Below are 27,158 nucleotides of genomic sequence, written 5' to 3'. Positions count from 1 at the left end.
TCAGTGAACAGTCAGAGCTGGTTACTGATCAATAATCAGGGAACCTGTCAATCAAACAGAGGATTCGTGGATCAGCAGCTAGGCGGTAAGATTTTATTTCTGAGATCCAACTTGTAGTTTATAATCAGATGAACATGTTTGTCCCTGTGTGGACACCTTACATTAAATACTGTATTATAATAATATATAATATGTATATTATATATATAATATATATAATATATGTAGTATATTTGTTTATTTTCAGAATGGAAAAAAGAAAAGAAAATATTTCAGGTCATAATTCTGAAGATTTATAACAACAATAAAAACATTTAAAGAGAAACTGTTTTGTTTTAGGTTAAATTATATTAACAAGTGCCGTTGTTCATAACTTCATCATCATCATCATTATCTTCATCATCATCATCAGTCATTTCTATTAGTATAGTTGTTGTGCATCTCTCTCTCTCTCTCTCTCTGTCTCTGTCTCTCTCTCTGTCTCTCTGTCTCTCTCTCTCTATCCCTCTGTCTCCCTCTCTCTGTCTCTCTCTGTCTCTCTCTCTCTATCCCTCTGTCTCCCTCTCTCTGTTTCCCTCTGTCTGTCTCTCTCTGTCTCTCTCTCTCTATCCCTCTGTCTCCCTCTTTCTGTCTGTCTCTCTCTGTTTACCTCTCTCTGTCTGTCTCTCTTCTCTCTCTGTCTCTCTCTCTGTCTCTCTTTCTGTCTCTGTCTTTCTCTCTGTCTGTCTGTCTCTCTCTCTCCCTCTGTCTCCCTCTCTCTGTCTGTCTGTCTGTCTGTCTGTCTGTCTGTCTGTCTGTCTGTCTCTCTGTTTCCCTCTCTCTGTCTGTGTCTCTGTCTCCCTCTGTCTCTCACCTCTCTCTGTCTGTCTCTCCCTCTCTCTCCCTCTCTTTGTCTCTCTCCCTCTCTATCTCTCTTACCCCAACTGGTCGAGGCAGACGGGGTATGTCCGAGGTTTCCTGTCTCTTAAAAGGCAGTCTTTCCTTGCTGCTGTCTCCAAGATCTTGCTCATGGTGGGAACTGTTGGGTCTCTGTAAATAATGTTATAAAGAGTACAGTCTATAAATATTAATAATTTATAAATATACTGATTAATGATATATTTCAGGTGTTAGTGTCACAGTGATACAGAGGAAGTAAGCTTGGCAGTCTGAACTTCAAACTGTCTCTTCATTGGATAGTTTGGAGTCTCTTTGTTGGACAGTTTGGACATGTCCTTATTGCTGTTTTTCTCCTCAGAGATGAACTGTCTCTGGTTTCTGAGCATGCTCAGTATGTTTGTCCTGTCACCGTGGGAGGAGACAGGCTGTGTGGCGATGACCCTGAACTCTGCCCCCCTTCGTCACGTGTCAGGACGTACAGCAACAGAAAGTGATAAAGGACAAGGAGGAAGAGGAGGCGTCAACTCCCACCACAGGAGCAGGAGAAGCTGGGTTTGGAACCAGTTCTTTGTCCTGGAGGAGTACACCGGAGATGAGCCGCTGTACGTTGGGAAGGTATGAACACATTTAATATCAATGATCTATAATCCATTACACAGTGTATAAACTCTAGAGCTATGTAGTTGATCAATAATCAGTAATCAGAAGCTGTCATACATTGACTGTTTACCATCCACTGTTTAGATCTTGGCACACTATGCAAGATTTTTACCTTAATATAACAGGTTCGAAGTCATTTCGATGGTAAACGAACTCGTAGTATAGTGAATCATCCCAATAGCAAAGCTGGAGAAGGACGCCGTTGGCAGAACCAGCAATGCAAGTCTGAAAGGTGGCGCCCCGCCAAATCTCGCGAGAATCATGCTTTATGGCGCAACGTCACATACATCGGCGACATAAGAAGCAGCCTCAATAGAAGACACTAGCAGGCATTCACTCAGACGTTACCTGGTCAGTAGACATCTTCAGAGTCTATCTTTGCCTGTTCGATGTCCGACGCTTCCATCCTACTGAACTTGTACCGGTATACAGGGGGGAGGGGATCAGGCCGTGAGTGCAGAGACGCAGAGCCGTGTATAGAGACGGCTCTGGTTAGTGGTATTTACGACAGTTAACGTTAAATACAAGTACTCTGCAGCGACTCTAGGGGTAACTGTTTGACAAAACCGGAAAACTGCATAGTATGCCTTTAACTTTAGATCTGGATCTTAAGTTATCAGAGAAACAAGCTGAGCTAACGTTAGCATTAGCTCGGGTCGCAGCCCCTCTGGGACGTCCTTTGTCTGTCCAACAGTGTGGGAGAAGCAGTGATTTTTAAGGTGGAACTGCTTTATTCAGTGTTTGTAGTGGTTTTAATCAGCTGGTCTGTTTGTTTTGGAGAGGAGGAGGCTGCCTTACCACCATCACACTTTATCTTTTCTTATTGTTTGGATATGAGAGAGCCCCTAGTGGCAGAAACTACACACTGTACCTTTAATATTAACTATAATGATAGATTAATCAATCACTAATAATAATAATCAGAACTGAGAATCAGTCCTTTATTTCACTTTATTTTATCTCATTATTATCTCTCTCTCTCTCTCTCTCTCTCTCTCTCTCTAGTCATCTCCATCTGTTCTTCATCTGAAATCACTGACACTTATCTGATTATGTTGATCAATGATGATGGAACCTCAGATCTGATTTGGTCTCTGATTGGACGATACAGCTGTGCCTGTACTGTGAGAGACACACAGAGCACGCTATGGCTGTCTGACTAACACACTGAGATTTAGACAACAGATTCAACCTGACATATCACTCTGTGTGTGTGTGTGTGTGTGTGTGTGTGTGTGTGTGTGTGTGTCAAACATGGAGCACTTCAGAACCATGTTACAGTTACAAGTTGTTTCTGGAGTATAACCCGTTGTCTCTGGAGGTTTACCAGTTGTCTCTGGAGGTTTACCCGTTGTCTCTGGAGGTTTACCAGTTTTCTCTGGAGGTTTACCCGTTGTCTCTGGAGGTTTACCCATTGGCTCTTGTGGTTTACCTGATTCTCTCTGGTCTCTGCAGCTCCACTCTGATGTGGATAAAGGTGATGGTCAGGTGAGGTATGTTCTGAGCGGTGAAGGAGCAAAGTCCATTTTCACCATCGATGAGAACACAGGAGACATTCACGCCACCAAAAGGCTGGACCGAGAACAGCAGGCATACTACACCTTAAGAGCTCAGGCTCGACACCGAAAGACTAACCTGCTGGTCGAACCTGAGTCCCAGTTCATCATCAAAGTCCAGGACATCAATGACAACGAGCCCAAGTTCCTGGAGGGACCGTACACCGCCAGGGTGGCTGAGAGGTCTCCTGTAGGTGAGTCTGAACACCTCCAGTCTCACTGATCCAGGACTTTATCAACTGCTGACCTGTGAAAGGTTATTCTAAAAGGAAAACTGGAGACAAAGAAAGAATCAGTTTATTTGTAGTGCATATTTTAAAACTATAAATACTGTTTATGAAGGTTGTGAATGAAAACAAGTAAACAAATACAACAAAATGCTTTCTTTCTGCTATTTAAATAAGTATGATATAAACTGTGTGTAATGAGAGAAATATTGTCGTCCAGAAGCTAAAGTTTCATCAGCTCAATGTTAATTAGATGAGCAGTGAATCGTTAGAGAGAACAAGCACAAAACAGCTTCACTTATCCTCATTCAGCAATTTTTACTGATGTTCCATTAGTTTCGTACATTAATTTGCAGCATATGTTGAACGTAAGAGTATTCACACAAATAAAAATCTGCATCAATCAAGATAGATATTCCTTTATTTGTCCCACAATGGGGAAATTCCAATGTAACAGCAGCAAAATGGATAGAGAAAAAACTGTATAAATAAACAGTAAGAGTATGGAAATAATAAAAACACTATGTACAAGAGAAAAAACAAAAGTGATTATAATTGTGAAACTATACCCAGTTCACCCCCCTCCAAGACCCTCCCAACCATCCCCACTTGTCCCACAGCTTCACTTATCCATGTTCTACAAGCTGCTGCTCTTAATGTGAAAATTAGACTTCAAACCTACTCTTGATTTGAAAAAATTTGTTCAAAGCGGCTGTTCAGACTTTAAACAGGCTCTTAATGTGAAAATAATTTATTATATGTATTTGATATGATTGCTATTGTCTACATTAAAACAAATGGTATTCTATATTTTCATGATTTCATCAATCATTTTTAGATGTTACATGTTTAACCAAATTTAATCAATTGAGGAACAGTAGCAACAGCTGATAAAGAAATAGTGTGATCCCCTCAGTTTGTTAAAGAAAGTTGTATATTTAATAACTTCTGTACAGGTATGTCAGTGGTGACGGTGGTAGCGACAGACGCTGATGATCCGACTTATGGAAACTCTGCCAGACTGATTTACAGCATCCTGCAGGGTCAGCCATACTTCTCTGTGGAGCCAAAGACAGGTGACAATGCACCTGACCACATCTGAACACACCTGACACCCAAATACAACAATTAAGCAACAGCTTAACTGAAGAACTTAACTTAGACTGGTTTTTTTTATGTCTCCAGGATAAAATGAAAACGTGTGAATAATATTTAAAGCTGTGAACTCAATGATGATGTCTCCAGTTTATATAAACCTATTTACTCCCTCTCCTCACCCTTCTTCACCCACTCTATCTGCAGCAGACATTAACCTGTAAATGTTCCTGAAATATGTTTATGGTTCACAGAGAGCCGAATGAACTCATCCTCCTCTGCAGAGCCACAGATTAAAAGAGATCACGAGTGTGTGTGTGTGTGTGTGTGTGTGTGTGTGTGTGGATTATTTGATTATAAACAGCTTCAGCCTCATCTGCTCTAAATCATCCATGTATTTAACCTCAGTATCATCAGAGGTCACATGATGTGTTCACTTCCTGTTGAGTCTGATGTGTTCATGGAATGATGATGAAATCACTTTATTGTCGGTTATAGAGGGCTTTATGAACCAGGACTCAGAGTCCTTGCAGCTCCTTATGAATCCAGTCTGTCCTTCTTCAGCTATCACAAACAAGCTTTCTTGTGTCCAAGTGCTTGCTCATGGTAGGAACTGTTGGGTCTCTATTTGAAAAGTGTCCTGAGATAACTTCTGTTATGAATTGGCGCTATACAAATACATTGGAATTGAAATTGAATTGAAATTATTTACTCATTCAGTCAAATGTTATTAGTAGTGTTTCATAATTGATATAATCATATTATAAATATTATATTTATTTCATATGTTTCAGGACAGTGGTCAGTGCTATAGATACAGGGCATAGGTCAGTGCTGTAGATACAGGTCAGAGGTCTGTATTGTCTATTTGATCAATACAATAGTAACAATAATGATTATAACTGTTTATTATAGTCATTATTAATATAATAATAATAATAGTAGTAATAATAATAATAATAATAATAATATACTTTATTGTCCTTCACAGGAAATTTGTTACCTACATACATAGATACGAAAAAAGAGAAAAACACATATGGACACGGCGACATAACAACAAGAATAAACACTTAATACAGCACATTTGGCACATTTACCCCTCCCTCACGGCTATTATGTTTAGAGATGCTATGGCAGAAGGAACACAACACCTGCCATAGTGAGCATGTTTACAGGCCACAGTCCTGTATCTGCGTCGGGATGGCAGCAGTTCGAATAATGAGTTGAGGGGGTAATATAATATAATAGGTAATTTGACCCATCTTGACTTTTTGTTTCATATTTTCATATTCTTATTATTATCATTTTTCCTTGTCTGTTTTTTGGACCTTCTCACATATTTTACACATAATTTTAATTTACACTTTATACATGCAAGTGTATTAGTCTCATTCTGACCATTATTCATCTTCAGTAGAAGAAACATTTTTGTAGAAGATGAAGATATACCTTATTAAGGTGGAAAGATAGGCTGCCACGAAGGGGCACTCCAGGAGCAGTTGGGGTTAAACAACACTCCACGTGCTTTGCTCAAGGGCACCTCAGCAGTGTACCAGAGGGGGTGAAACTGGCCACTCTCCTGTTACCAGTCCACTCTCCATACTATGGTCTGTGCTGGACTTGGACCAGCAACCTTCTGGTTCCCAAGCTAAGTCTCTACATACTGAGCTACTGCTGCCACGTACAGTTCCTTGGATGAGGAATATCACTCATATAGGCCACGCCCATTCACACCTTAAAAACATTCTTTAATAAAACCCTACCATAACTCTTGAACACAGTATTGAATTACAACCAATTGTGGGATGGATCTTCTGACCTGAATCACAAACACTTTTTTCTGAGACTCTTTCAGAAGCTGTTGCAGAGAGCTGCAATAACAGTAGTAGACGAAATCACAGAAATCAGACACATTTTCTATTTTGAGGTCTGTTGTGTTATTTTAGTGAAATGTAATTTAAAATCTTCCATACTGAATCAAGCATTTATATCAAGTTTGTTGTTTATTAAACCTGAGTCTCACTTGTCTTGCAGGTGTGGTGAGGACAGCTCTTCCTGACATGGACCGGGAGGTTCGGGACCATTACCTGCTGGTGGTCCAGGCCAATGACATGATTGGTCAGATGGGAGGTCTGTCAGGAACCACCTCGGTCACAGTGGTCCTGACGGACGTCAACGACAACCCACCTCGCTTCCCCCGCAGTGAGTCTGACCTCTGATCTTTACATATGACATCATCATACACTGACACTGAATGCCTGTGTTTACCTTTGAGTATACCTGTGTGTGTACCTGTGTATACCTGTGTGTAACTGTGTGTACCTGTGTGTATCTGTGTATACCTGTGTGTACCTGTGAGTGTACATGTGTGTAACTGTGTGTACCTGTGTGTGCACCTGTGTGTACCTGTTTATACTTGTGTGTACCTGTGTGTACCTGTGTATACCCACGTGTAACTCTGTGTGTACCTGTGTGTGTACGTGTGTAACTGTATATCTGTGTGTACCTGTGTGTATACCTGTGTGTGTACCGGTGTGTGTACCTGTGTGTACCCGTGTGTACCTGTGCGTACCTGTGTGTACCTGTGTGTTTACCTGTGTGTGTACCTGTGTCCCCACAGAAAGCTACCAGTTCGGTGTTCCAGAGTCTGTACTGGTTTCAGCTGTGGTCGCTAGGATTAAAGCTCTGGATCTGGATGTTGGTCCAAATGCTGAGATGGATTACAGGATCCTGGATGGAAATGGACTGGGGACCTTCAGGATCATAACTGATCCAAACACACAGGAAGGACTGGTCACACTACACAAGGTACTGGATAGTCTACTGAAGGTACTAGCTACACCACTGAAGGTACTGGTTTCCTTTACCCTTACTTACAACAGACACTGGTTTCCTTGTAGCAGGAACTGCTGAAGTTACTGGCCACCAGTTTCTACTAGAGATGTTTGCCAGAATCAATGTTCTTGTTTTTGTGTCATTCTGATTGTTTTTTGAAGTGAAACTGTTCGGGAGGATGAACTAAGTGGGTTTGAATATACCGCTCTGTCAGCACTGTGCTGGATTATATATCAGTCCCAGAGGAGGCAGCTGCTGCTCAACAGCAGCTGACAACCTTCAGCACATTATTTAAATGTAGACTGATGTCAGTGAAGCACACAAAGTCAAAATGATCCCAAAGCAAACTCCTTTTAAAAAGTTTTATTAAAAGTCTTGAGAACATATTTTTAGTAATGTAACAGCTTGTTCACACTGCCGGCGTCTTTGCGATCTCTGCGTGGTGTCTGGGTGCCCTCTGCGTGTGTCTCAGCTGCATCTGCAGCGATGCTTCACTAGAGTCGAGATCTTGTCTATTTTTACCACGAGTCTCCCAGCAAAAAAGGGCAGCGAAATGGTCTGTAGGTAGTCATATCCACATATTAATAGTTTAAACTTCCTTTTTAAAACACTGTAGTAATTTAACATGACTTCAATTGTCAGCAAACCACACATGCTTTCCGGTTACCACTCAATACATGGCATTGTAAATTAAATGATATGACAGTATATGGGGAAAAGTGTATAGGGAAATATAGGGCTGGCAGCAGCAGCCACGCAGCTGACACGCTGTCTGTGAGAATGCCGCAGATACACTGCTTAGGCAGGCTTTGTGAACGAAGTGTAAGTTGTGTCTGTTTAACCAACAAGACACATGATGAGATAATGAGCCTGAAAACAAAAATATTAAAACGTTATTTCCTGAGAAGAAGTTCAATTCAATTCAATTCAATTTTATTTGTATAGCGCCAATTCATAACAGAAGTTATCTCAGGACACTTTTCAAATAGAGCAGGTCTAGACCGAACTCTTTAACATTAATTACAAAGACCCAACAGTACCACCATGAGCAAGCACTTGGCGACAAGGGCAAGGAAAAACTGCCTGTTAAAAGGCAGAAACCTAGGACAGATCCTCCGGCTCTAGGTGGGTGGTCGTCTGTCTCGACCAGTTGGGGTGAGAGAGAGAGAGAGAGAGAGAGAGAGAGAGAGAGAGAGAGAGCGAGAGACAGACAGACAGACAGGTGCACAGCAACAACAGTATTGGCAATGGTAGTCAAGCAGGACCATGGCAGGAGGCTCCACCAGGATCCATGAGAACCTGCGAGACGAGAAAGCACAAGAACTCCGGGGAAGAAGTGGAGTTAGTAACATGCATTAAAGGGACATGAATGAGTGCAGAAAGAGAGAGGAAGAGAGTAGCTCAGTGCACCATGGGAAATCCCCCGATAGTCTAGGCCTATAGCAGCATAACTAAGGGATAGTTCAGGACTCACCTGATCCAGCCCTAACTATAAGCTTTATCAAAGAGGAATGTCTTAAGCCTACTCTTGAATGTGGTGAGGGTGTCTGCCTCCCGAACCACAACTGGAAGCTGGTTCCACAGGAGAGGAGCTTGGTAACTGAAGGCTCTGGCTCCTGTTCTACTTTTAGAGACTATAGGAACCACAAGTAGCCCAGCATTCAGAGAACGTAGTGTTCTAGTGGGGTAATAGGGTACTATGAGCTCTTTAAGATATGAAGGGGCCTGACCATGAAGAGCTTTATAGGTGAGGAGGAGGATTTTAAATTCAATTCTACATTTTATAGGGAGCCAATGCAGAGTAGCTAGTACAGGAGAGATGTGATCTCTTTTTCTAGTTCCTGTCAGTACTCGTGCTGCAGCGTTCTGAATTAATTGGAGCGTTTTAATGGACTTATTGGGGCAACCTGATAATAAAGAGTTGCAGTAATCCAGCCTTGAAGTAACAAATGCATGGATTAGTTTTTCTGCATCTGTCTGTGATAGTATGTGTCTAATTTTTCTAATATTACGTAAATGAAAGAAGGCAGTCCTAGAGGTCTGCTTTATGTGGGAGTTAAATGACAAATCCTGATCAAAGATAACTCCAAGATTCCTGACAGTGGTGCTAGAGGCCAAGTTAATGCCATCTAGAGTGACTATATCTTTAGACAATGAGTCTCTAAGGTTTTTGGGGCCAAGAACAAGAATTTCGTTTTTTTCTGAGTTTAACATCAGAAAATTGCAGGTCATCCAGGATTTTATGTCCTTAAGACATGTTTGTAATTTAGATAATTGATTAATTTCATTGGGTTTGATTGATAGATATAACTGCGTATCATCTGAAGTAGAGTGGTCATCACATCATTCAATCCCCCTTTCTCCCTCCAGACTCTGGACTTTGAGACTAAGTCGAGTTACACGCTGCGTGTCGAGGCGTCCAATCGTTATGTGGACACTCGTTTCCTGTCAATGGGTCCATTCAGTGATGTGACGACAGTTCATCTGCTGGTGCAGAACGTGGATGAGCCTCCAGTCTTTTCGTCCTCTGTCAGTCGGGTGGCAATCTCTGAGGCTGCTACAGTGGGAACTGTTGTGGGATCAGTTTCAGCTCATGACCCCGACACCACCAACAGCCCCATCAGGTACGAATATCAACACTTTGATACAGAGACAACAGCACTTCTGGTTTTAACCACATCATCAAATACTGCCATTTGGTTAGTGCCCCTCTGCCTCAAAATACGGTAAATGGACCTGTACTTGTATAGCGCCTTTCTAGTCTTCCATCCACTCAAAGCGCTTTTACACTACAGCCACATTCACCCTTTCACACATCATTCACACATCCATTGAATAGACTCACTCAGACTCACTCATTCAGACTCAATCATTCACATGCACATTCACATGCACAGCATCAGGAGCAATTTGCTCAAGGATACTTTGACATGCAGCCGGAGGAGCTGGGGGTCGATATATATGACATATATAAATGACACTGTAGGTTTCCCTCCCACAGGAGCACACTGCCTGGAGAATTTAAGTCAAAGATATAAATTGCCTTGAAACACACATCAACTGCTCCAAAGCCCATCCCTCCAGAATGACACATAGTGGAGAGGAGCGCCGGCATCTCCCAGTGTCAGGATGTGAGGGAACGACCTCCTCACCTCAATTTGTTGCCATGTTCCAACCTAAGAAAGACAGAAAGAAAAGAAAGTAAAGATCAAGCTAAAAAGCAAAGCGTAAGCAGGATAACAGAATACTAAGTTTGGGTGTAACAATATTGATCCTTCATTAAATTCAGTGACATGGCAACGTTTCATATAAAGCTCAATAGTGCACGTTTTCAACCAAAACAACTACAGTGTGCCATATGTGCTGCTCAGCATTATAAACACACTGAACTGGCCAACATATCTGGAAGACCAGTTTTCCACAAAGTAAGAGCCGTCACATATTTGTCATGCCTGCTTAGTGACGACACAACCCTGTACTGGACCCCCTGAATTTAGTGCAGGTTCTGATGTATTTACTTTAAATATCCAACATTGTACTTACAAGTCAGTGAAGGCCATGCTAGACTCCTCAGTGCTATGCTGGAACACTAAGAGCCTACGAGTTCCCACTGGGCGTCTGTGGGAAGACAATTTATCAGGTATGAGTTAAGATGTTGATAGGCATACCTGTGATTTGGACATTTACATGAGTAACCAAATATAATAAAACCTACACTAATACTGATATTTGCAAACTGGGTAAAAAACCTTTTTACTATTTTACCCAGTGTCATTTCTTCTATGAAGAAATCCCTCCTGCCAGGTGCAGGATCTTCTCTGTATACACAGGCAGCCATGTTTCAGACTGTTTGGTGCAGACTCTCTGTGCAAACCAGGAAAGTCCGGTGCAAACTAAAATCTTAGTGCTTGATACAATTTTGAAACTGTAAAGTAAGCAACAGTTATACTAAACTCTACTCACAATACCTCTAGATCTATCTATCTATCTATCTATCTATCTATCTATCTATCTAAAGAATGGAAAACAATATTATAACATGAGTCAGTACTTTTAGTATTTAGTCAGAGAGCTTGGCTGGTATTGTGAGCGTGAGTGTAATATAACTGCTGCTTACTTTACAGTTTTAAGATTGTATAAAGCACTAAGATTAATAAAGGTCTGTTATATAAAGTTACCTCTGTGAAAGCAATCGGCTTTACTGTTAACATAACAGTAGTTTCATTCATCATTTCAATGTCTCCGTACATATCTGCCACTGACTCAGGTTAACATACAGAGAAAGTCTCTCTGGCATAAAACACTAACTAAGAGCTAACAAGCACCTGTCTGTAAGGTTAATACACAACAGGAAAATAGCTTGTAGAAGCTCACACTGTCAATTATAGAGCCACTGGAGGAATCCCAAACACTGCAGTACAACTAAAGAAACATACCGTTAACTACCGCTAGCTAGGAATGACTGTTTTACTATACCGGCCCAAATTGAATGTTACATGCTACAATGTCAGTAACAAGCACATCTGAAATAACCTTCAAAACCATAATGGAAGTCTGGTGTGCCGTTAGGCAGCCCTGCTAACAATACATGATGTCTATTATGGATTTTCTTACAAATACAATTTAGTTGGTGGATTATATAAATGCAGAATTTACCGCAAGAGTTTCATGAGAGGTGTCTGGCGTTATGTTCCAGATTGTATTTTCAGTAACATTTAAGGGACAAACAAAAGAGCCCGATATGAGAGTAAAGTCAGGGTGTGGCTCTCAATGTTAGCTAAAACTCACAGACCAAAAGCTGGTGTAAGCTTTATTTTGAAAGTCTAACCAGATGTTGCATATTTATGGTTGCTAACTTGTCCTGCACGTCCAGAAATGATAGAGCTACTTAGAGCAACATACGTTGAGGCAGAGGGCCCCTGACAGTGGTAGTATTTAAAGAGCTGGAAGTGAGACTGTGTTGGTATAACAGTGTCATACCTGTGCGCAGGTACTCTATAGACAGGAAGTCGGATGTGGAGCGTTACTTTAACATTGACAGCAGTTCAGGTGTGATCACAACGGCCAGACCTCTGGACAGAGAGATCATTGCTCTACATAACATCACCATCCTCGCCACAGAGAGCCGTGAGTCCAAACCTCATTATCACTTTATTTTCTAAAGAGTTCAAGAGAAACATTGTTCTACTGGGACGACACCAGTATACCCAGTACATAGTAACGGTGGTTCTATGAATTAATTCACTTACTCTTTATATAAACTACACTCCACACCTACCTATATACAGCCACTCTCTGTCTGTTCCTTCTCTACTGACCCTCCATCAAGACCACTGTATCTGGGTCCGGTCAGGCCTCTCAGAGCAGACAAACGCTGGGTCTCAGGGGAGGAATTTGTACATGAATGGTCATCAGTGCACCTAAATCGAAGTGCTTTACATGCTGCTTGTCTGACCAACCAGGAGCAGTTTGGAGTCAAACATCAGGTCACTGTCTTCTAAAGCTGTTCTAGTTAATGAATTAATATCAGATTATGACATTGATTTACTTTGTCTTACTGAGACCTGACTGTGCCAAGAAGAGTATGTTAGCCTAAATGAATCCACCCCCCCAGTCATATTAATACTCACATTCCTCGAAGCACCGGCCAAGGAGGAGGAGTAGCAGCCATATATGATTCAAACCTTTTAATTGGTCCTAAACCTAAACTAAATTATAATTCATTTGAAAGCCTTGTTCTTAGTCTTTCTCACCCAAACTGGAAAACACTGCAGCCAGTTCTGTTTGTTATAGTGTGCTGCGCTCCTGGTCCGTACTCTGATTTTCTATCTGAATTCTCAGAGTTTTTATCAAGTTTAGTCCTTAAAACAGATAAAGTAATTATTGTAGGTGATTTGAATTTTTCTCAGTTTGTACATGGTGATGATGAATCCTCAATAAACACTAAAGTTAATCATGGAGTTCCACAAGGTTCTGCGCTTGGATCACTTCTATTCACCAGCTCTTCATGGCCAGGCCCCCTCATATCTTAAAGAGCTCATAGTACCCCCCCTAGAACACTGCCCGCAGTGTTCTATGTTGTTCCTATAGTATCTAAAATAAGTGTCACGACCTGGCTCTGGAGCCGTGACAAAAACGAGGAGACGCAGTTGAAAGGACAAATTATAAGTAATTTATTTAAACATAACAACCTAAATGCAACCTGAAAAAGAACTAAATAGAAGATGAGCTGTGTTTATCACTAACATTAGTAGTGAAAGTGTGTGTATGCATGAGTGTGATGTATAATGAAAAGTAAATGTTGGATGTTCAATTCAATTCAATTTTATTTGTATAGCGCCAATTCATAACAGAAGTTATCTCAGGACACTTTTCAAATAGAGCAGGTCTAGACCGAACTCTTTATAACATTATTTACAGAGACCCAACAGTACCACCATGAGCAAGCACTTGGCAACAAGGGCAAGGAAAAACTGCCTGTTAAAAGGCAGAAACCTAGGACAGATTCTTCGGCTCTAGGTGGGTGGTCGTCTGTCTCGACCAGTTGGGGTGAGAGAGAGAGAGCGAGAGAGAGAGAGACAGACAGACAGAATGACAGGTGCACAGCAACAACAGTATTGGTAATGGCAGTCTAGCAGGACCATGGCAGGAAGCTCCACCAGGATCGATAAGAACCTGCAAGACGAGAAAGCACAAGAACTCCGGGGAAGAAGTGAAGTTAGTAACATGCATTAATGGGATATGAATGAGTGCAGAAAGAGAGAGGAAGAGAGGAGCTCAGTGCACCATGGGAAATCCCCCGATAGTCTAGGCCTATAGCAGCATAACTAAGGGATGGTTCAGGACTCACCTGATCCAGCCCTAACTATAAGCTTTATCAAAGAGGAATGTCTTAAGCCTACTCTTGAATGTGGTGAGGGTGTCTGCCTCCCGAACCACAACTGGAAGCTGGTTCCACAGGAGAGGAGCTTGGTAACTGAAGGCTCTGGCTCCTGTTCTACTTTTGGAGACTATAGAAACCACAAGTAGCCCAGCATTCAGAGAACATAGTGTTCTAGAGTGGTAATAGGGTACTATGAGCTCTTTAAGATATTCAATTCAATTCAATTCAATTCAATTTTATTTGTATAGCGCCAATTCATAACAGAAGTTATCTTAGGACACTTTTCAAATAGAGCAGGTCTAGACCGAACTCTTTAAAACATTAATTACAGAGACCCAACAGTACCACCATGAGCAAGCACTTGGCGACAAGGGCAAGGAAAAACTGCCTGTTAAAAGGCAGAAACCTAGGACAGATCCTCCGGCTCTAGGTGGGTGGTCGTCTGTCTCGACCAGTTGGGGTGAGAGAGAGAGAGAGAGAGAGGCAGAGAGAGAGAGAGAGAGAGCGAGAGACAGACAGATAGGTGCACAGCAACAACAGTATTGGCAATGGCAATCTAGCAGGACCATGGCAGGAGGCTCCACCAGGATCAATAAGAACCTGCGAGACGAGAAAGCACAAGAACTCTGGGGAAGAAGTGAAGTTAGTAACATGCAACTATTGGGGCCTGTACTAGCTACTCTGCATTGGCTCCCTATAAAATGTAGAATTGAATTTAAAATCCTCCTCCTCACCTATAAAGCTCTTCATGGTCAGGCCCCTTCATATCTTAAAGAGCTCATAGTACCCTATTACCCCACTAGAACACTACGTTCTCTGAATGCTGGGCTACTTGTGGTTCCTATAGTCTCTAAAAGTAGAACAGGAGCCAGAGCCTTCAGTTACCAAGCTCCTCTCCTGTGGAACCAGCTTCCAGTTGTGGTTCGGGAGGCAGACACCCTCACCACATTCAAGAGTAGGCTTAAGACATTCCTCTTTGATAAAGCTTATAGTTAGGGCTGGATCAGGTGAGTCCTGAACCATCCCTTAGTTATGCTGCTATAGGCCTAGACTATCGGGGGATTTCCCATGGTGCACTGAGCTACTCTCTTCCTCTCTCTTTCTGCACTCATTCATGTCCCTTTAATGCATGTTACTAACTCCACTTCTTCCCCGGAGTTCTTGTGCTTTCTCGTCTCGCAGGTTCTCATGGATCCTGGTGGAGCCTCCTGCCATGGTCCTGCTTGACTGCCATTGCCAATACTGTTGTTGCTGTGCACCTGTCTGTCTGTCTGTCGCTCTCTCTCTCTCTCTCTCTCTCTCTCTCTCTCTCTCTCTCTCACCCCAACTGGTCGAGACAGACGACCACCCACCTAGAGCCGGAGGATCTGTCCTAGGTTTCTGCCTTTTAACAGGCAGTTTTTCCTTGCCCTTGTCGCCAAGTGCTTGCTCATGGTGGTACTGTTGGGTCTCTGTAATTAATGTTAAAGAGTTCGGTCTAGACCTGCTCTATTTGAAAAGTGTCCTGAGATAACTTCTGTTATGAATTGGCGCTATACAAATAAAATTGAATTGAATTGAATTGAATTAATTTCATTGGGCTTGATTGATAGCAATAACAGTGAAAGTTAATAATAATAATAATACATTCAATTATTAGAGGCGCCTCTCTGGGCACTCGAGGACACCGTACAACACAAAAAAAACAAACAAAAAAAAAAACAGCAAGAAATAAGAAACAGATAAGAAAAGACAATGTAGATGGTTAAGTGGGGTAGGCAGTTCTGAATAGGTGAGCTTTTAATCTTGATTTGAAGAGTGTGAGAGAGTCCAGGTTCCTGAGGTCCGGTGGGAGTGATTTCCAGAGTTGGGGGGCAGAGCGGCTGAAAGCCCTGCTCCCCATGGTGACGAGGCGGGCGGGAGGGACAGAGAGGTGGACAGAGGAGGCAGATCTGAGGGAACGGGAAGGGTTGGCGATGTGGAGGAGTTCGGACAGATAAGGAGGGGAGAGGTTGTGGATGGCCTTGAACGTGAATAGGAGGATGGAGTGATTCCTAATAATGTTGCCTAAAGGGAGCATATATAAAGTAAATAGTATTGGTCCAAGTACAGAACCTTGTGGAACTCCATGACTAACTGTAGTATTTATGGAGGATTCATCGTTAACGTGTACAAACTGAGAGCGATGAAGTATGACCTAAACCAGCTTAGTGCGGTTCCTTTAATGCCAATGTGATGCTCAAGTCTCTGTAAAAGAATATCATGGTCAATGGTGTCAAATGTAGCACTAAGATCTAATAATACAAGTACAGAGACAAGTCCATTGTCAGAAGCAATCAAAAGGTCATTATTAACTTTAACCAGAGCTGTCTCTGTGCTGTGATGAACTCTAAATCCTGACTGAAAATCCTCAAATAAGTTATTGTTATGTAGAAAGTCACACAACTGTTTGGCGACTACTTTTTCCAGAATCTTAGAGAGGAAGGGGAGGTTAGAGATTGGTCTATAGTTGCCTAAAACCCCTGGGTCCAGAGTGGGCTTTTTAAGAAGGGGTTTAATTACAGCTACTTAAAAGGATTGTGGTACATATCTTGATAATAAAGAAAAATTAATCACATCTAGTAAAGAAGTGCTAATTAAGGGTACAACTTCTTTAAGCAGCCTAGTTGGGAAGGGGTCTAACAGACAGGTTGATGGCTTCATTGAAGAAATTATTGAAGTTAAATGATGAAGATCGATAGCAGAAAACAGTCTAAATATATATATAATTTTACATTAGTTAAAGTTCCTGAACTTGGAGAGCCAGTGATAGCCGCTGAGGGCATTTGGTGATTAATTTAGTCTCTAATAGTAATATTTTTATTATAAAAGAAGCTCGTGAAGTCGTTGCTACTTAAGTATATGGGGATATGTGGCTCAATAGAGATGTGACTCTCTGTCAGCCTGGCTACAGTGCTGAAGAGGAACCTAGGGTTGTTCTTACTTTCTTTTATTAGTGTTGAGTAATAGGCTCCTCTGGCATTACGGAGGGCCTTTCTATAGGTTTTAAGGCTATCTTGCCAAATTGAGCGATAATTTGGAAGAGCGCCATTTCCTTTCAGATTTCCTAGCTTTTTGCTTTAATTGGCAGGTTTGGTGGTTGTACCACGTGCTAATCTCCTATGTTTTAATAATAACAAGATTATCAATTTGGGAGGGACTAAAGTTATTACAGGACTCTGTTATATTCAGACATGGCATTGAATTATACACTGATGATCTCCACCTTAAATTTAGCTACAGCACTGTCAGATAGACATCTGCTGTAGGAAGTTTTGCCCAATGGCTTATAATCTAGTAATATGAATTCAAAAGTTATTAAATAATGGTCAGATAGAAAAGGATTATGTGGGAAGTCTATTAAATGTTCAATATCAATGCCATATGATAGATCAAAGTCAAGACTGATTAAAACAATGAGTTGGTTTATTTACACTCTGACAGAAGCCAATTGAGTCTATTAATGAGATAAATGTGTTACTAAGGCTCTCATTGTCAACATCCATATGAATATTAAAATCACTAACAATAATTACTTTATGGAGTATGGTCCAGGAGCTCGGTACACTATAACATACAGAACTGGCTGCAGTGCTTTCCAGGTCGGGTGAGAAAGACTAAGAACAAGGGTGAGGTGAGGGCATAGTAATCAGCAATATGACCACTAGATGGCACTAAATCCTCCACACTGGACCTTAAGGAATCACTGCTATTAGTCCAACAATATTCAAAGGAGATGAGCTAGCTGTTTCCCATCTTTATGTTAAGCTAAGCTAACTGGCTGCTAGCTGCTAACAGGTGGACTCAATCTGAGGATTTCGCTAAATGTTGAACTGTTCCTTTAACTTCCTGTCTGTTCCCGGTTCTGACAGCTGAACAGACGTACCTGACAGGTACTCTCTGTGTGTGCGTTTGTGTCAGTGGATTGGTCTCAGGTGGGGAAAGCTTTGGTTCTGGTCTCGGTGATGGATGTGAATGATAACGCTCCAAACTTCGCCGCCAAGTACGAAACATTCGTCTGCGAGAATGCTGAACCTGGACAGGTAAATCTTCTTGTTGGTTGTTCTGATTTACAATCATTACTTACATCCTGCTAGATTGCCGTTGCCAATACTGTTGTTGCTATGCACCTGTCTGTCTGTCTGTCTCTCGCTCTCTCTCTCTCTCTGCCTCTCTCTCTCTCTCTCTCTCTCTCTCTCTCTCTCTCTCTCACCCCAACTGGTCGAGACAGACGACCACCCACCTAGAGCCGGAGGATCTGTCCTAGGTTTCTGCCTTTTAACAGGCAGTTTTTCCTTGCCCTTGTCGCCAAGTGCTTTCTCATGGTGGTACTGTTGGGTCTCTGTAATTAATGTTAAAGAGTTCGGTCTAGACCTGCTCTATTTGAAAAGTGTCCTGAGATAACTTCTGTTATGAATTGGCGCTATACAAATAAAATTGAATTGAATTGAATTGAATTACTGCTGTTTCTGTTGGCAGTTAACAGGCTGCTGTTAATAAATCACCAACGTTATTTGAATAAAAAATAAATATTAAATAAAATATTGGCTTTAACTAACAATTACTATCTTTAGCCCTATTCTACTGTAGCCTCCATTCTGTCACACTGGGAGGGTGAAGTGCGGGTCCTACACACTGAACCTTTAAATGATTCTCAGCTTCAGTGTCATCGTTCATTTACAAACTTAAAGGAGAAGTAAACATTTAGTTGTTGATTTATTGTCTCCGTATGGAAATATTTCTGCCTCCATCCAATAATAATTAAATAACATAAACATGGTGGGGGGTTCAGATTCAGCTGCTGTGACCTCTGACCTTCAGATTAATCAGATCAAAGTTATTTACATACAAAGTGTTGGATCATCTCTGAAATCTGTTTTAATCTGCATCCAAATGCTCCATCTCTGTTCACAAATCGTATCCCAGTCTGCTGTTACAGGACCTAGATTAGTCTGATCTCACTGGACCAGGATGTATTAATAGATTAATTATAAGATTAAGAATATATGTATTAATGTAAAGCATATGGATGGAGATTGAAGAGACACTACTGAGTATGTGCAGTGGGATGCAGTTCTGTTCTGGTTTCAGATCATGTGTGTAATGATTTTAAAAGCCCTGATCAGGATGCTACTTTGTTTTTTGTTGTTTTTTTTTTTACTGTGCTTTTACCAATACACATCCAAGAACAAAGTGGATTTGCTGCAATAAAGCGGATTCCCAGCTCAAATACAAAAGACCCAAACAATTCTAACAACAGCTTTAAATACTTCTAGGTCACACTACATTGCCAATAGCAAAGGTAAAATTACCTGGACAATTAAAGCTGTTGAGAAGACTAATAACATCAGTAATTCCCTCAAAAGGTGTTAAAATGTACAATAACGCTACAACATTATATTCTGGCTAGAGTTAATTTTACAAAGATAGGAAAATATTACAAAAAGAAAACCCATAACATCCTCCCCCTTCCCAAAGTTTCACTTGGTACAGTCCATATTGCCAAAACCTGGTGGAGTAAGGGGCATTCAAGTGGACCTCGGAGCAATCAATGATTAGTAATCAAGCAAACACTTGAATGAAAATAAACAAAATAAAGTCAATGTATTAATCAACTAAAATGGATCCTAAATTTAGATGATCAACATGTCACATAACCAAAATCAAATATTCAACTAAACCTCACTCACAATGTGACCTCAGCCTCACCCTGAGTCCAATGTTTACCTTCAGAATGAAATAAAAGTCTGACTGATGATTAATTCAGACAAAATTAACTCTTTCATGTGTTTGACCTTTGACCTCTCAGATCATTGAGACTCTGAGTGCTGTGGATCGTGATGAACCAGAGAATGGACATCACTTCCTGTTCTCTCTGACCACCAAAGCTGCTGGGAGCCTCAACTTCACCCTCCGAGACAACAAAGGTACAGTCCACCTTATAAAACACAACTGATCTAGAAAATCTACCTAAAACAATTTCCCCCTGGTGACTGACTGCAGTATAGACTCTCTCTCTCTATCTCCCCCTGGTGGCTGACTACAGTATAGACGCTCTCTCTGTCTCCCCCTGGGGGCTGCCTATTCGCCAATTCATAACAGAAGTTATCTCAGGACACTTTTCAAAGCAGGTTTAGGCCGAACTCCTTATAATATTTACAGAGACCCAACAGTACCCACCATGAGCAAGCACTTGGCGACGGGGGCAAGGAAAAACTGCCTGTTAAGAGGCAGAAACCTAGGACAGACCCTTCGGCTCTAGGTGGGTGGTCGTCTGCCTCGACCAATTGCGGTGAAAGAGAGAGAGAGAGAGAGAGAGAGAGAGAGACAGACAGACAGACAGACAGACAGACAGACAGAGGTGCACAGCAACAACAGTAGCAACAACTACACTAATAGTAGTGACTGATAATAATGAACATGAAGATGATGGAGATAACAGCAACGATGGGGGACAATGAATAGTGATTATAATAATAATAGTAACTGTAGTAATAATAATATTAATAATAATAATAACAATAATATTAGTGATATTAGCAATAGGAGTCAAGCAGGACCATGGCAGGAGGCTCCACCAGGATCCATGAGAACCTGCAAGACGAGAAAGCACAAGAACTCTGGGGAAGAAGTGAAGTTAGTAACATGCATTAATGGGACATGAATGAGTGCAGAAAGAGAGAGGAAGAGAGGAGCTCAATGCACCAAGGGAAATCCCCCAATAGTTTAGGCCTGTAGCAGCATAACTGCTAGGTGGTGTCCAGCAAACGATGTGGGCTTCATTGATAACTGGAAGCCTTTTTGGGGAAAACCTGGTCTGATTAGGAGAGACGGCATCCATCCCACTTTGGATGGAGCGGCTCTCTTATCTAGAAATATGGCTAAGTTTATTTCTAAAACCTGACAGTCCAGGGTTGGGACCAGGAAGCAGAGCTGCTGTCTTACACACTTCTCTGCGCTTTCTTTAGAACAGTCACCCACCCAAAACCCCATAGAGACTGTGTCTGTCCCCCGACCACCTAAATTATTTAAAGAAACAAAAACAAGAGGAGTTCAACATAAAAATCTAATAAAAATTAAAACCAACTCCTCAGTAGCACAAAATAAGAGAATGAAATGTGGGCTGTTAAATATCAGGTCTCTGTCCTCTAAAGCTGTTTTAGTGAATGAATTAATATCAGATTATGATATTGATTTACTTTGTCTTACTGAAACCTGGTTGTCCCACGAGGAGTATGTTAGCCTAAATGCATCCACCCCCCCCCCCCGTCATATTAATACTCACATTCCTCGAGGCACTGGCCGAGGAGGTGGAGTAGCAGCCATATATGATTCGAGCGTTTTAATGGACCCTAAACCTAAACTAAATTATAATTCATTTGAAAGCCTTGTTCTTAGTCTTTCTCACCCAAACTGGAAAACACTGCAGCCAGTTCTATTTGTTATAGTGTACCGCGCTCCTGGACCGTACTCTGATTTTATATCTGAATTCTCAGAGTTTTTATCAAGTTTAGTCCTTAAATCAGATAAAGTAATTATTGTAGGTGATTTTAATATTCATGTGGATGTTAACAATGACAGCCTTAGTAATGCATTTATATCATTAATAGACTCAATTGGCTTCTGTCAGAGTGTAAATAAACCAACTCATTGTTTTAATCACACTCTTGACCTCGTTCTTTCATATGGCATTGATATTGAACATTTAATAGTCTTCCCACATAATCCTTTCCTATCTGACCATTATTTAATAACTTTTGAATTCATACTATTAGATTATAAGCCATTAGGCAAAACTTCCTACAGCAGATGTCTATCTGACAGTGCTGTAGCTAAATTTAAGGAGGAGATTCCTTCAGTGAGACTAGCACCGTGGTACAACCACCAAACCCGCCAGTTAAAGCAAATAGCTATGAAATCTGAAAGGAAATGGCGCTCTTCCAAATTATCAGAATATCACTCAATTTGGCAAGATAATCTTAAAACTTATAGAAAGAGAGAGGAAAGAGGAGCCTATTACTCAGCACTAATAGAAGAAAATAAGAACAACCCTAGGTTCCTCTTCAGCACTGTAGCCAGGCTGACAGAGAGCCACAGCTCTATTGAGCCACATATCCCCATGAACTTAAGTAGCAATGACTTCATGAGCTTCTTTTAAAATAAAATTATTACTATTAGAGAAAAAATTAATCACCAACTGCCATCAACAGTTATCACTGGCTCTCCAAGTTCAGGGACTCATGCTAATGTAAACTTAGATATATATTTAGACTGTTTTTCTGCTATCGATCTTCATCAGTTAACTTCAATCATTTCTTCATCGAAGCCATCAACCTGTCTGTTAGACCCGATCCCAACTAGACTGCTTAAAGAAGTTGTTCCCTTAATTGGCACTTCTTTACTGGATATGATTAATCTCTCTTTATTATCAGGTTGTGTACCACAGTCCTTTAAAGTAGCTGTACTTAAACCCCTTCTTGAAAAGCCCACTCTTGACCCAGGGGTTTTAGCTAACTATAGACCAATCTCTAACCTCCCCTTCCTCTCTAAGATTCTGGAGAAAGTAGTCACCAAAGAGTTGTGTGACTTTTTACATAACAATAGTTTATTTGAGGATTTTCAGTCAGGATTTAGAGTTCATCACAGCACAGAGACAGCTCTGGTTAAAGTTAATAATGACCTTCTGATTGCTTCTGACAATGGACTTTTCTCTGTACTTGTATTATTAGATCTTAGTGCTGCATTTGACACCATTGACCATGATATTCTTTTACACAGACCTGAGCATCAAATTGGCATTAAAGGAACCGCACTAAGCTGGTTTAAGTCATATTTATCAGATCGTTCGCAGCTTGTACATGTTAACGATGAATCTTCAATAAATACTACAGTTAGTCATGGAGTTCCACAAGGTTCTGTACTTGGACCAATACTATTTACTTTATATATGCTCCCTTTAGGCAACATTATTAGGAATCACTCCATTAACTTTCACTGTTATGCAGATGATACGCAGTTATATCTATCGATCAAGCCTGATGAAATTAATCAATTATCTAAATTACAAACAAGTCTTAAGGACATAAAATCCTGGATGAGCTGCAATTTTCTGATGTTAAACTCAGAAAAAAACGAAATTCTTGTTCTTGGCCCCAAAAACCTCCTGCCATGGTCCTGCTAGATTGCCATTGCCAATACTGTTGTTGCTGTGCACCTGTCTGTCCGTCTCTCTGTGTCTCTCTCTCTCTCTCTCTCTCTTTCACCCCAACTGGTCGAGGCAGACGACTACCCACCTAGAGCCGAAGGATCTGTCCTAGGTTTCTGCCTTTTAACAGGCAGTTTTTCCTTGCCCTTGTCGCCAAGTGCTTGCTCATGGTGGTATTGTTGGGTCTCTGTAAATAATGTTTTAAAGAGTTCGGTCTAGACCTGCTCTATTTGAAAAGTGTCCTGAGAGAACTTCTGTTATGAATTGGCGCTATACAAATAAAATTGAATTGAATTGAATTGAATTGAATTGAACTAAGGGATGGTTCAGGACTCACCTGATCCAGCCCTAACTATAAGCTTTATCAAAGAGGAACATCTTAAGCCTACTCTTAAATGTGGAGAGGGTGTCTGCCTCCCGAACCAGTATAGACTCTATCCCCCCCCTGTAACCATAATATAAATTTATGTGTATATATATTTATATAAATATATGTATATAAATATAATAAAATGTAAAACTAATGAGGGAAGTGAGACAGGGAGAAAAGTTTACTTTTGACAGTTTCAGATCTCCAGTCTGCCCCTAGCAATTCTAAAAGCTGCTGACATCACTAAGGTGTTTCTTCCTGTCCGTCCATCTCAGATAACACGGCATCTATTCTGACTCAGCGTAGTGGTTTTCTGCAGCGGGATCAGCTGGTTCACTTCCTGCCGGTGGTGATTTCAGATGGCAGCAGTCCATCTCTCAGCAGCACCAACACACTGTCCATCACTGTCTGTGCCTGCGATGTCACTGGAAACCGCCACTCCTGCAGCCAGGGGCCATCGCCACTGCTCGGCCTCGGTACGGCCAGTGCAGTCCTCACCTGCATCCTCACTCTGCTCGGTGAGACCTGATCAGCTCAGAGAGTCCGCCCATTTTCACCTTCACCTGAAAATACACTCTGGAAACAGGAAACAGCAACGTACCTGCAGATGCACAGCATTGCCTAGCAATCAGCATTTACACCCTCACAGCCACCTACAAACACCATAACAACCACTCACAATCAAGATAGCAACCACCTACAATCACTATAGCAACAAGGATGTAATTAACCATAGTGCTGTCCCCGGCTTTCTGTGTCCTCAGGTGTCATCATGGTAACAATTGCTGTCAGATGCAGGAGAAGGGAGCCTCTGATGATGGATGATGAGCGTGACATCCGTGAGAACATTGTTCGTTATGACGATGAAGGTGGAGGCGAGGAAGACACAGAGGCATTCGACATATTTGCTCTGAGACACCTGAACAAAAGTAACCAGACCAACCAAGACCCCGACCTGAACCCACCAGGACTCCTCAGCAAAACCCTGGATTACAGGACCGACAAGAACCAGCTGTTCCAGGAGTTCATCAGGGACAGACTGCAAGAGGCAGACCTAGACCTGACAGCGCCCCCCTATGACTCTCTGCAGACTTATGCGTTTGAGGGCAGCGGGTCGGCCGCGGAGTCCCTCAGCTCATTAAACTCGTTAGGGTCTGAGCAGAACTACGACTTTTTGAAAGAGTGGGGACCACGGTTTAGGAAGCTCGCAGACCTATATGGACACCATGAAGGAGGAGGGGACGCCTGATAACCTTCAGTCAGACTGCAGCAGAGGACAGGTGTGTGGATGCCGCAGGTACAGGGGGCATGGTTAAAGTGGGAACTTCCTGTTTTAATCCCTCTGTTATCTGAACTGGATCTAGATCTGGATCATGTGTGGATCAGGATCAGAGTCCAATCTCTCATAATAAAGTTATTCTTTATTCTAAAAACTGCTGTTTTGATCTCTTCACACTGTCTACCTTCAATACTGATTACTGATTATTGATCCACTGTTTAAATACTGAGCCACTCCCAAAATCGTCCACTGTCTCCTGTCACATGATGTTTTTATGTGAGGTCAGAAAGTCGGAGGAGTAATATGAAAGAAAAGAGACAAAACACAAAGTCAACACCGTCGGACAGGAAAAAGTTCTGAAGATGCTCTGAAAACGTTCCAAAGACGTTCTGAAGCTGTTCTGAAGCTACTCTGAAAACGTTCTGAAGCTGTTCTGAAAATGTTCTGAACCTGTTCTGAAAATGTTCTGAAGCTGCTCTGAAAACGTTCTGAAGCTTTTCTGAAGACATTCTGAAGCTGTTCTGAAGCTGTTTTAAAGATGCTCTGAAAACACTAAGCCCCACTTATCTTTTACAGTAAGATGAAAATCTATTATTAAAAACCTTGGAACATATTGTTTTGAATTTTGGTAGAACCTAGAGAAGCAACAGCACCAAAAAGTGACAGAAACAACCCAGGATATATGATATATCTTGGGTTTTTTCCTGTGAATGGGCAAAATGTATTCAGCCCAAGCACAGTAGTGTAAGCTTCCATTCACTTTTGATTGACAGGTGTCCTGACACGCCCCCTTCATATGCTGTCCATTTGGGCTAAATTCCTTCAGCCCAAAGGCTGACCTTCGACCAATCACAGCGCAGTAGCTACAATACAGTGACCTTCGACCAATCATAGCGCAGTATCTACAGTACAGTGAGGCCGGTTCGTAGTAAGGCGGGCGTTAGCATTAGCATGAACGAGGTGGATTATTATTTTCTAATCAATTTTCTTTGGAGGAAAAATTGGAAGTACAGAGATTGGGAACACATCGAAACGATGTTCAAATAACACAAAAGTACAAACGACAAAATCGTAATTTTGTGTTACGTGGTTTCAGCTAATGGACTGGCTAACAGCAAGTGTAGCTAGGAATTCACTTTTCTGTTTCCCATGTTTACTTTTTGGAGGAGACACAGTTTGGACCCAACAAGGAATTGAGGATTTGAAATATTTATCCGACAAAATTAGGAAATATGAATGCAGCAGGAGCCACATTGGAAAGAGCGTAAAGTGGTCATTGCTGGGTAAAGTAAACCAGGCATTCACTATCACAGATTGTGGACTGTATTACATTTTGTGGTGGGGACAAGCTCGCCCTGCGGGGGTCCGACGAATCTCCCACTTCACTCCAGCGGCGACCAGTTCTCTTTTTTAGACAGTCAATCAGCCGATCACCTGTCAAACACACAGGTTGCCAAGTACACGTCTAAGACCACAGATTCTCTTAAAACGAGACAGGGCCTGGAGAACTTTTCGTGCTCCATATCTGAACTGCTGACCACAGATGACAATCAGCCACATCCAGATGCAGACACTGTAACGCCTCGCAGGATGCGGCGCTCTGATAATGTGTCAGTAGCCGCTCAGTGCTGTGACTTAATGGTCGAGAAGTCAAAGGCTCACTTTGAGAAAGCCAGGCACTTGTTGTCTTTGCATGTGCACATTACCCAATGATTTGCAGGGAGAAACTGAAAGGTGAGCTGATGGTGAGGTACAGTAGTGTGGAGTTTGACATGGTGATTAACCTGTTTGCGTCACAGAAAGGCCGTCGATGTGAGCGGCATTTTAAATAAAGTATGCCCAAGCTCTGAAACAACTCTCTCCTACAAATATTTATTTTTGCTTTGGTTTTATAGATTTATTTCTGGTACACGGTGTTGTAAATTGTTGCAGGTACTTTTCTATAATGTAGTTGTAGCACAATTGGCATGAGCTGATGTGTACAGAGGAGAGAGAGAGACAGACACAGAGAGAGATAGTTTTTTTTGGCATCAGGTCACTCTTTTGGGTATGTCTGCCCAGTGTTGCCATAGAGCCCTTGCTATAACAAAATATACAATGTTGTTGCTGTAACTTGATGTGATGCTGCTGTTGCTGCTGTTGCTGCTG

General features: G+C 41.6%; 1 protein-coding gene and 2 long non-coding RNA genes across 3 annotated transcripts in view; 2 read left to right on the top strand and 1 right to left on the bottom strand.

Annotated features, from left to right (window-relative positions):
- On the top strand, positions 1–25,033 carry LOC127360186 (cadherin-7-like). The gene is made up of 12 exons (XM_051394480.1): positions 1–85; positions 1,238–1,494; positions 2,995–3,289; positions 4,279–4,398; positions 6,455–6,622; positions 7,041–7,228; positions 9,626–9,879; positions 12,246–12,382; positions 18,078–18,199; positions 19,966–20,083; positions 24,007–24,249; positions 24,496–25,033. The coding sequence occupies exons 2-12, from the start codon at positions 1,240–1,242 to the stop codon at positions 24,978–24,980; spliced, it is 2,385 nt and encodes a 794-aa protein (XP_051250440.1). The 5' UTR covers positions 1–85; positions 1,238–1,239; the 3' UTR covers positions 24,981–25,033.
- On the top strand, positions 13,568–14,643 carry LOC127360195 (uncharacterized). Its single transcript, XR_007883335.1, has 2 exons — positions 13,568–13,641; positions 14,436–14,643. It is a non-coding gene; the product is annotated as an uncharacterized LOC127360195 (long non-coding RNA).
- LOC127360194 (uncharacterized) overlaps positions 15,150–27,158 on the bottom strand; it is a 21,284-nt gene continuing 9,275 nt past the window's right edge. The window contains exon 2 of the long non-coding RNA XR_007883334.1: positions 15,150–15,621. This is a non-coding gene — a long non-coding RNA (uncharacterized LOC127360194). The remainder of the gene's footprint in view (positions 15,622–27,158) is intronic.

Source organism: Dicentrarchus labrax, unplaced genomic scaffold (assembly GCF_905237075.1).
Source record: "Dicentrarchus labrax unplaced genomic scaffold, dlabrax2021, whole genome shotgun sequence".
In the NCBI taxonomy this organism is placed as follows: domain Eukaryota; kingdom Metazoa; phylum Chordata; class Actinopteri; family Moronidae; genus Dicentrarchus; species Dicentrarchus labrax.
The sequence above is the reverse complement of the archived record's forward strand: the minus strand, read 5'-3'. Positions and strand labels throughout refer to the sequence as shown.